This window comes from Porites lutea, chromosome 5, assembly GCF_958299795.1.
Source record: "Porites lutea chromosome 5, jaPorLute2.1, whole genome shotgun sequence".
Classification (NCBI taxonomy): domain Eukaryota; kingdom Metazoa; phylum Cnidaria; class Anthozoa; order Scleractinia; family Poritidae; genus Porites; species Porites lutea.
In genome coordinates, this window is record NC_133205.1 from 23801492 (window position 1) to 23812930 (window position 11439).

The following is an 11439-nucleotide window of genomic DNA, read 5'->3' on the forward strand; positions in this document are numbered from 1 at the left end:
GGAATTTCGACCGTGGAGTGATTACGCTTCAAACGTCTAACTTCTCATATGCCGAAACTAATGCATAAATTACTAAAATTTATTTTCACTAGTAAGCATTTTAGACCATTGTACATTGTGAAAATGAATTTAGTCCAACTAATTAAGTTCGACGTCTGAATTAACCGTCGAACTTGTATCATTTGGGTCGACCTAAATAGGTATTAAGTTCGGTACATGAAAAGATCAACGTTTAAACTGGGCATTAGCTGCTTTGGTAGAGCTGGAGAAAATGGCGGAAATGTTGACACGTTTTTCGAACAAGAAATAGCCAACCTACTGCTAAATGTTTTTTAATCCTGCGGAACAGTGCTAGCATCAAACCACTGTTAAGAATTATATCTCTTACAAATTCATTGGACTTTCAGATGGAGATCACAAATGACGTCCAGTTCTTGTTACCGATCATGGTCGCCATCATGGTAGCGAAGTGGGTTGGTGACTTTGTCACCCATCCTCTTTATTATGCGCTGCTGGAATTAAACTGCATTCCCTTCCTTGCTGAACCTGTTATTCTCCACAAGGGATCACGAGCGTAAGTCATTATAGTCGAATGGCTCTCAGATTGTCCCAGTTTTTTTCCTCCCACGCATTGGCTGGTTTTCATTCGGGAGCTTAGGTTATAAAGACGTTTTAAACAACGCACGTTTGTACACCGGAAATGGACTATGTGGATTCATGAGCAGTGGTTTTGCCCAATAATTCGGACCAATCGTATGTGTAAGAGTAAAATAACTTAGCAAAAAAAGTTGAATAGCGTCAAGGCATATTAAAAGAAAACTTAAGGCCTCGCATTCGGTTGACTTGCGTGGCTCAGGCAACGCCTTTGCTTTAGTTCCCTGTTAGTGAACTTTCACCTTCAAACGACGCATGATCGTACTCAGGTCGCTCAGTATTCTCGTGTGTTTCCCGCGCGTAGCTATGACGACATTTATTGCTTTAAGTTCTGGCCGCAATTGTTCAAAAGCTGGTCAGCACTATCCACTGGATAAATCACTGTCCAGTGGGTAAATATTAGGGAACCTTAGTTTTTCTTCAAAAACTATCCCTATGATATTTTTTTCACAGTTTTTTGCAAAATAAGCTGATTTTCCGGTAGCACCAACCTTTTATAGTTGGCCAAAATCGTATCATTTTAGATTTTCGTTTTGTTGACTCAAAAACACTAATTTTACAAACCAAAATATTGATCACGTGACATTTTATGACATCACAAAGCTGTTTTCAAGGTTTTGGTGCCGTTAGGAATTTGTTTTTTCAAATTTTTCTTTTCCTTTAGCTTTCGACAGTAAAGATGTGTTATTTGTAACTTAAATAGCAAGGGCAACTTGACAAGAAAACTCTTAAATTTAGACTTGATTTACAAGGGGTTACCCCGTTTTGTGGTACCAATTTATCCAAATTCAAAATGTCAAATCTGAGTTCATATTCGGGATATTGGTAGAAATTTTTTTCAGCTTTCAACTTCCCTTGAATATTTCTATCAAAAACGGTATAAAAATTGAGTCGTTCAAAAGTTTAAAAAGTACGTATGAATGACGTCAACAAATGTGACGTCATAATTTGACATTTGGTGTCATCCTATAAACCATTTTAATTGGCTTGATGTTCCGTATTTTCAGGCAAAGTTTAGTAAGGAAAGGGTATAAGCTAACAAAGTTATTCTAAATTAACCAAAATTACCATGCTTTGATTGATTGGGAGGTGGTTTGGCCCCACCGTGCCAGACTCGTACCCAGTCGCTATTTAAGTGTTTTTTGGGATGAGAGAAGACTGGGGACTAGGTTGAGGCGCGCGCGAGGGCTAAATGTCCAGTGGATAAATATTCGGGAAACCAATTGCGTTATCCAATGGATAGAGATTTATCCAGCGTATAGGGCTATCCACCTTTTCAACAACTGGGGCCTGATTGATTCCTTGAATTTTCTGAGTTTGCTGTACATTGCTGAAGTCGTGAATTCAGTTTTAGATCGGTCTTTAGAGATTTGGTTTCAGTTTTAGACATTCGGTGAGGTTTTAAATTGACTATGAAGGCAATACTAAGAGGAATACCACTTATAAACGAGTCTCGCTCTCTCAAATCGATCTGAAATTGGCCATTCGCGAGTTACCCAAAGGCTCTTGTTTCAAAGCTCTTAATATGAAAATAAGGTTACATTCCCATGCAAATAAATCTCATTTTCGCAAAAAAAGGCATTGCAAGTGAGAGTTTTTGGAACTCTTGTTAAAGTTTGTGATTCACGTAAATTTCCGGGTTGCGAATGTGAGTTGCGAATTCAAGTTCATAAAGGCAAAGGAATATCAACAAATGTTGTCACGCAGAGAGCAGGACTGAAATGTAAAAACCAACACAAGGCAATGCATTGATTTACTCATCAATCACGTTTTTGTTTCCTTCTTCGCACCGTGTTCCCCTTTGTTATTATTAAAGCCTGCTAATCAAAAATCTTCCTCAAATTTTTTTCTTTTAAGCAACTTCTTTGCTCTTTTAGGATTAACTTGGAGTTGTTAAAAGCTGGAGATGCTATGTCGTCGCCGGCCATTGTAAGTTTAACAGAATTAACTCATACTTTTTTATTATTTGAAACCGGAAGTTGCTGTAAAAAAATTTTAGGGAGTTTCATATTTCCAAAAGCAAACGGATCATTTTAACGTTTCTCGGAAACTGCCCACCTACCCCATCCCTAAGCCACCATTAACTCTTACTTCTCACTAAGGTCAAAATGCTGGCTTAGGGGAGGGGTAGGTGGGTAGTTTCGGCGTCCTGAAATGATGCACTAATCAGCGACCATCCCAGGGACACACGCGGTTAGAGTGCGGCTTTGGTCCAGTATGGTTAGGAGCGAATCACTTAATTGCATTTTTCATAGTGTTTAAGAAACTCGAGGAGACTTTTGGAAGTATAGACGTACAGCTGGGTCCTCGTCTTCGGTGCATACCTGAAGGATTCAATTCCTCGCACGCTCAGGAAATAAATCCTTGAAGTTTGCATTTTCATCTTTCAGGTTGTTCACAAAATCGAGTCAGTGTCTCGACTCACTCAGCTTTTGCAAGATACCCGCCACTGTGGGTACCCTGTGGTGGTGAAAACCGACAGAGGGGATGAAGTGTTCTCAGGTTTAATATCTCGGTAAGTATTTCCTGTCTAGGGTAAGTGTACTCCTTCCCTTTAATTTCCTCTAACCTTCCCTTCTGCCCAAATTCTCCTCATTCACTGCTCCCTCCTCACTTGCGTTACCTACTGACATCTCTCTTTCCACGCGCGTTACGTGCTGGCCGTCCTCCAAGGACTATAGCCTTGTCGTCAGCCACTTTTTTTTCCTGTTACTATGGGTGAGAGGGACTGAGTTTGACGCACACAAATTTGGGTAACCTGTGCTAGCGAATAATGCACGTATAGGCACAGCGCGGTACTTGTCTGACACCGCAAATAAGAGGTTTTACCACAGGTAGCCCAAGCTCGAAATATGAGCATCGGCGAACATCGGCATTGTTGCGTAACATTCGAAATATAAGGATTTTTTACGTCCTTCCCTTGAGGGGTGCATAGGTATGTTGTAGGTAAAAAAGGAAATTCAGGTGAAAAAATTGTAACCTAGGTTGATTCTCGATATTCTTTTTTTGTAACCTAAATTACTGAAAATAATGAAAGGGAGACAAAGGAAGCTGATAATTTAATTACGAAGAAAGAATTAATCAAAATTTATTTTTACACTTACACTCTATTAGTTATTTATAGTCTCTTTATGTAACACAAAATTTATTTCGTTTCTAAGGTGGCATAATATCGCCAATGTCCATTTCTGTTGTTGCCTTTTAGAAACGACATCATGGTTCTTCTGTCTCGCGAAGATATATTTTGCTCTCGAGAGAATCTATCACTGTACCAAGAGGAGTCGGACATAAACAGGCTTGACTACAAACAGGTGAGTGCGGCTTTTGACAAATTTGTTGCTGTCGTTGTTTGAGGTAAAGAAGAGAAGCTTTGACGAAAGTGTAGTCTGCACAGTGGATGCTAATTAAAGTTGTAAGGTCTGTTTTCATGGAGGTGGTGGACCCCAGGTAGGTGAAGTAACCCGCTTAGATGGGGTAACCCGCCTGTTCATATAATATCTCATTTTAATTTGATCACGTTTACGTGATAGGTAGGGTGATCATATGAAAGATTATACAGACAGGCTGGTTACCCCCCCCCCCCCCCCCCCCCCCGCCCCCACCTGCATATAAACAGCACCTTAGAGTAAAATCCCAAACGTTAATCCAACCTGTTTAGCGTGTGGTTTATCTATGAAATTAGGAAAATCACACGGCATCAGTTGAGTAAAATTTGTGTCTAATGGAAGAGTTCTCCTGGTAGTCTTTTAAACGTTGCCTGACACGATTTGGCCTGTGCATGTGCATCCAGGGTTAAGGTACGGAAGAATGGGTACCAAAAACGTGCAACTTGTTTCGCAACATTGCTGCAAAACGAGTCGAATAGCGATGTTGTGCGTTTTACCACCCACATAAAACCTGTCTTGCAACAATTAGGTTGTTGCAGGTTGCGAAAACAGTTGTTAAAGAAAGCAGAGAGAGGTTGCCCGTTCTTGTTGCCCCATTTACCGTAGCTTTAGTTACCTTGACAACTCATATGCTTTCTTCGCCGTCAAATCAGGATCATAGCTGACTGGACTTGAAAAAACTTGACCCTGAATGGAATTCTGGCGGAAGTTTTATGTGAACTCGTACAAAAGAAATCGTACCTGTTGTATCCTCTTAATATATAAATTGAAGGATTGCTAGTTGTGAAACTACAACTGAAATTAGCATGAAAGAAAGCGCACAACTAGTCGACCAAGTGCTCCTTTATTCACTGCCCGTGATGTAAGTCTACACGAAGTGTATCTCGCTTACCACTTCATGTAATACACGACAGCACCTCTTGTACGCAAAAACACTGAGCTTTCTCTTTTTTTGTAGATGGACCAAGGATACCACAAGGATCATGCTGCTCGATTGAACACTCAGTTAGATCTTTACGCGGAAAATCCCCGTTACCAGAATTTGTTCATCAATCTAGTAAGAAGCGACACTGGTAAAAAGAAATATAGTATTTTCCCCATGTAGCAATATCAAAAGTTGGGAAGAGGTGAGTTAGTGCCGGGTTTACACCTCTCTCATATTCAGGCCACACAGTAAAGTAAAGGTCAAGCAAGTCAAAACAAGAACTCTTTTAAAAACGTCAAGCCTGGCTTGGGTGGAAATTAGATAAGAACTGAGGGGGGGATTGATTTTACACAAGACAGGGGTTCCTTGCTTAACGTTTTTTTACTTCCTACTTTATTTTTATTTTGAACAATATTTATTCAGGGATGCCCAGTTCAGTGAGGCTGGTTTAAATGGGGCCCAGAGGAAAAGAAAAAACAACACAAAAGACAATATCAGACAAAAAATGGAACAACTAAGTACAGCAAAAGTATTGGAGGCTCAATTTGGCTTGGATCTAAAGGGTCTTTTAGAGTGGTTTTAGTTTGAGTGTCGTAAAACCAAAACCAAAGTAATTACTCTGGCCAATCACATAGGACACAGACAATACATTGAACCAATCAAAACTCGAAGTAATTACATGTGGCTGACGCAAAGCGCGGGAAAATGCATGCGAGCGCGTCACAATTGGCTTTGGTTTTACTTCTGATTGGATGAAAAGGTGGCGCGAATCTTTTAAGCCAATCGCATCGTGTAGAAAGTGCAAAACCAATTACTTTTCGACACTCAAATGAAAACCGCTCTAAGGCCAAGTCCAAACTTATATAAATCATGTTCGCTCCTCAGGGCCAGCGGGACAGAGTTCCGATCTGGGAGGGTTGTCCAATACTGTCCACTAGAATCCAGTCGTATCCTCCCTCTTTCCATCGGAAAACCGGAAGTCTAGTGGTGTAAAGTCCTACCAAGTGTATTGGATCCATTGGACACGAATAGATTCCGATGGAAAAGTTCATTTTCTATTCGTGGGAGACTTAAAAAAAATTCCACCCATGTTGGATGAGAGGGTGGAAAGTCGTTCCGATGGAGTCCATCGGATCCATTGGACACGAATAAATTCCAATAGAAAAGTTTATTTTCTGTTAGTGAGAGGCTTTGAAAGATTCCACTGATGTTGGATGAGGGGGTATAAAAGTCGTTCCGATGGAGTCCATCGGATCCATTGGAAACGAATAGATTCCGATGGAAAAGTACATTTGTCTATTCGTGAGAGATTTAGAAAATTCCACTCCTGTTGTATGAGGGGGTGGAAAAGTCGTTCCGATGGAGTCCATTGTATCCATTATATTCGAATAGATTCCAATGCCTGGAGAGATACATTTTCTATTCGTAACGGCAGGTCAAAAATTGTCATCATGTTGAACGAGGTGGAAAAGATGCGGGTTCAGGCATCTAGTACAACAAGAGTGTCCAAAGGTTTTATCCTCATATTTTGAATGAGGCTCTTCTTCTCTTCCTTAGTCTCTTTTAAAAATGTTCTTGGGCAACAGAGAATAGATCTCTTTAACTGGTATGTTGTGGGTGCGTTCCTTTGGGATGATCCTAATCGGAATCATTGATCCACGAGCACCCGGATCATAGCACATTAAAGCCTGGTTTCCATATGCTCGCTACGATACCTGCGATCGCTGAGAAAAAAAAAGTTCAGCGATCGAAGCGATCATAGCGATCATGAAAATGAAAATGATTTTTATATGATCTCCGCGATCGCTGAACTTTTTTTTTTCTCAGCGATCGTAGCGATCATATGGAAACCAGGCTTTAATGAATCGTTGAATCCTATCACAGGGTGAATTAGACGGTTCCTTTGATGTGCTATGATCCGAGGGGTCTGGGATCACTGATCCTGATCCTGATTATCTCAGAGGAACGCACGACAGTGTACGTCATGTGATAATACTCAAGGAACAAATTCCCCTGGGAGCTTCATTGGGAAAAAAAACATAAGCTAAAGCGGTCTATTAAGAGATTCGATTAATCGACAAACAAAGAGCAGATAGGTGCTGTAGATGTATAGTGTACTCCTTTTTTCTTATTTGGATTCAAACTGATTTATATGCAACTTTTTGTATCGTTTGCAGTCACCTTATGTGAATCATTCCGCTCCCACGGTACAAGACACGTTCTCTCTTCACAGAACCTACATCATATTCAGGACACTGGGTTTGAGGTATGTCTGTCTACTGATGATACTGATACTGACAATGACTTCAGCGAATTTTAAGGACGATACCTTGGGATACAAAGCTATTGCCGTTTAGTAAAATTCAACTAGTGGTCTATTATCAATGCTGCGTTCTGATTGGTTGAGCTTCTACTAGGCTACATGTTATAACCCACTACCAAAACAATGGCGGTTGAATCGCGTTTTGCTAGCTAAAGTTGTTTTGTCTCAATACTTTTGAGCAACTAGTTGGATTTTACTAAAACAATAGACCTTTGTCACGCGAGGGCCATTTTGTCTCAAAAGATTTAAAAAGCTTTGTTTATGGACGACTAGCTTCGTTCTCTCTACAAGGCTAGCCGTGCATTTACAAAGCTTTTTAAATCTCCTGAGACAAAATAGCCGCCGCGTGACAAAGGTCTAGTATTCCTCTCGCTCTCATGGCCTCTTAGTCAATAGCCAATTCGGCCTTCGGCCTCGGTGAACACTTATTCCATCCGCCAAACTGAGGTTAGGGTTAGGGTTAAGGTTAGGGTTGTTGCTATAGATATTCAAATCAAACCAGAGGCGATGCTCCGAGATCGAATCCTACTCGTGCCATCTTATTTTTTCCCTTAAAAATTGAAGAGACTTAGACTTTTATGAACAGAATTTCAAGAGACAGAGAAATTTCAAGTAAGAAAAGTGAAATGTCCTGTGATAGCCACTGAGAGGAAAATGTCAGTTTGGCGGATGGAAACAAGTAACGACCGCCGGCCTCATGGGCTACTGACTTAGAGCCCATTCCGGATCGAGGAATAATTGTTAAATATTTGTCACCGTGGCCAGGCAAATTGGTATTACGGTGGGGCTGGAGGGCGGGACTGAAAATAATTAAGATGATATCCAAACAAGAAAGGACCTAAGTTATTTCACATATATACCAATAAATGGTATCTTCACAAAGATGTAGCTAAGTTATTTCTGAAAACTGTTTTCTCCTTTAGTAATAAATTTCGTTCAATATAACGTAAATTCTGTTAATGACCACGCCTGTCGGCAAGAACACTGCGGGGGCAGATAAGCTGTTGTTGACTATCACTTGAGCCATAGACTGTGAACGGTCTATTGTAAGATCGTCGAGATCGAGCGCTTTGCGTTACGGGGGCCACCTTGGATGAGTGTCCAATATACTTAGGGGGAGTGGGACCGCCACCGCTTGAAGCCCCGACGCCCGCCCCCTTGGTACATATAAAACCAAGATGGCCGCCGGACCGGTAAGCGCTCGATCCTGACGATCTTACGAAAAAATAGGGGACTGTAAACAGTCTACTTGAGCCAGCGAAAACAGAGACGGGTGCGACCCACTTTTTTAACCTTCTGTTACCAACAGGCATTTAACAGTCGTTGACGAGAGAAACAGGTATGTTGTAGTTTCTTTGTGGCTTTTTTCCGTCGTGCTTGTTTGCTTTAATGAAAAAAAGTCGCTGCTCGCTCATGAGATGAAACTACCGTAACGACAACGGCAGTAACAGCGGAGCTCTCGCGCGCGCTAGCGCGCCAGCGGAGCACCAAGGGTAAGAAAATTTGGTAAACTATCCATCTGAGAAAATTTGGTTGTGACGTAGCGTACGAACGCCGACCGTCCGTACACCCACTTCATGTAAGCCGGTGCTAAATGTCAGGTTATTTTATTTGTGTTGTGAAGCAGAGACAGCGAAAGAGTCAAAAACGGAAAGCGGAAAATGTTTTTGTATTCTGTTGTCTAAAGTGTTAAGTTTAGATTAATTGTCATGTCTACAAATTTGGAAAATAGAGAAAGAGAAAGACAGAGAAAAACGGAGAAAGTAAGGCGACAGGCCAGCGAAGCTCAACGAGAAAAAGAGCTAGAGCGAGATAGAAAAAAAGAAAGGAGACATTTTTTGTTGGAGGAACAACATGAAATTTTGTAGCGGCGGTGAAAAATAAGAAATGCTAGCGGCCACCTGGGCGAAAATGAGCGACACTGGAAAAAAAATGGACAAGAACACGTACGACATTTCCTCCATAAAACGTGTAGCCAGGAAGTTTCTGGAAATTTCTCGTTATAGTCGTGCAAAGCAACGGCAAAGAAATGTACAAAAAAAGTGTGCTGCACGTGCAGAGTTGCTTTTTTGCTAATTAGACCTATTGTTCTGTTTTCACCGTTCTCGTTGCCTTCGCCGCATAGTATTTCGCTATTTTACATTTTGTTTGAGCAAACTATAAATCTTATCGAGAGCTTCGCTTTTAGCCCTGGCTAAATCTATATATTAGTGTCACAAGTAAAGTGAATTTTTGCTCCTTTAGACTTCTTCGCGAATCCTCTCTTGAACTCGCTCAGCTTGTCAAAGTAGGCGAATTTCGCTGGAATTGCATAGTAAGGGGGATCGCTCCAACTGCAAAACGAGGAAGAATCCACCTCTCTTTAGTTTCTGAGCTTTTGTGAGAATTGCTTTGTGTGAAAAATACATAAGTTCTTGATTAATAATTCCTTTATTCTAGGGTCAGGGGAATAATAACCCGCAAAGATCTCATGGGATTCCAAATGGAGAAACGTATCCGTAAATCCCTTCACTCGTCCCGGAACCGCGAAATGCAGCCACCGAGTTCGTCACAAGGGCACCGGCGAAGCATGGACGCTTAAAGTGAGTTCGAACCTGTCACCTCTCTTGCTTATTTGTCGAGCGTGTTATTTGGCCTAACTTACCTCCAACGTACCTATCTCAGTTATAGAATTCTTCACTCTTTATGAGGAAAATAATGCGTTGAATACGGCGTTGAATTCTGACAGATTTAAATCTAAATCTAAATGTCTGATCTGCAAAGGGCAGTGCAGCCCATCTTCAGCAGATATGTGCTGTGCTCGTGCTCTGTGCGGTAAAAAAACAGTGCAGTGAATTTGTGTTGGTGATATAAAAATAAAAAATGTTCAAATGCTCAATGGGACCTGGCGTGGGCCCTCAAGTCAAGCTTGAAGGCCTCTGTGTTGGCAGTTTCAATAATTGTTTCGGGCAGTTCGTTCCATTCTTTAACGGATCTGGGAAAAAAGCCTTATTTATATATATATTAGTCCTGCAACCAGCGTTTATAAATTTAAGTGGATAGTAATTTCTTGTTTGGCGTTCCTTCTGCCTGTAGTAATTTGGAATTTCTACTGCCAGGGTGCCATTTACGATCTCATACAAGTTTGTTAATCTTGTTTGTTTTCTTCTCTGTTCCAATGATGGCCATTTTAGCTCCTCTTGTAAACTTATGTTGGTACCCGGTGTGCGCTGATTGCACTTCTTAACGAAACGAGCCGCTCTGCGCTGGACTTTCTCAATTGATTGAATGTTCTTTTGTGTATGTGGGTCCCACACCGAGCATGCATACTCCAAGTGGGGTCTAACTAAAGAATAATACGCCTGTGTCTTGATCTGTTCGGAGCAGTTATATAGATTTCTTCTCAAGAAGCGGAGGGAAGAGTTCGCTTTCCCTGTAATTATAGCAGATATTAGTAGCATAATATTGATAGCATTAGCCGAGGGAAGAGTTCGCTTTCCTTGTAATAGCATATATTAGTAGCATTATATTATTATATGTATATTAGATACACTTTTATCTAATATACATCGGTGATAGACGTCGCAAATAGTTTTGGTATTATATGGTAGTTATGATATACCTATAAGCAATCGTAACAGAAAAACATTTATAAGGTATAATATGATATTAATTACTAGTGGAATTAATCAGATTTAGATTTTGGTGGAAATATACAGTCCACTCCCGATAACTCGAACCCTCGCTACAGCTGTAGCTCGAACCTTGTGCTACAACCAGTTGCAAAAATAGCTGAGACACTGTACCGTATTTTGGCATAAATGGACTGTCCATGATCGTATGCTCGTGATCGCCCCTCCACCCCTTATCAAAGTTGCTAGCAATACAAGATCATGCTCAAAACTTAGAGGAACCACTTTGAATGGGAGGGAGGGGGGAGGTCAGTACTATATATCTCTCAGACCTGTGACAAGCAGCGATTTGAAGCAAGAAACGTCGTTTTTTCGTGGGAGTGTCTCAACATTTTTGCAACTGGTTGTAACCAAAATCGATTTCCCCTGGATTTCCTTCATACGTTTATTATAATTTTACCCTCGGTAACTCAAACCCTTGAGCACTCGAACCTCCCGCTAACTCGAAGTAACAGCACTTTGTATTAATCAAATTTTGAA

At 40.9% G+C, this 11439-nt stretch overlaps 1 protein-coding gene across 1 annotated transcript in view; it reads left to right on the plus strand.

Annotated features, from left to right (window-relative positions):
- LOC140936253 (chloride channel protein D-like) overlaps positions 1–10036 on the plus strand; it is a 37191-nt gene extending 27155 nt beyond the window's left edge. The window contains exons 17-24 of the mRNA XM_073385690.1: positions 408–574; positions 2532–2583; positions 3045–3169; positions 3860–3965; positions 4999–5097; positions 7143–7231; positions 8598–8627; positions 9728–10036. Coding sequence (XP_073241791.1) covers positions 408–574; positions 2532–2583; positions 3045–3169; positions 3860–3965; positions 4999–5097; positions 7143–7231; positions 8598–8627; positions 9728–9869 — 810 coding nt within the window. The 3' untranslated portion in view covers positions 9870–10036. The remainder of the gene's footprint in view (positions 1–407; positions 575–2531; positions 2584–3044; positions 3170–3859; positions 3966–4998; positions 5098–7142; positions 7232–8597; positions 8628–9727) is intronic.
- The last annotated feature ends 1403 nt before the right edge of the window (positions 10037–11439 follow it).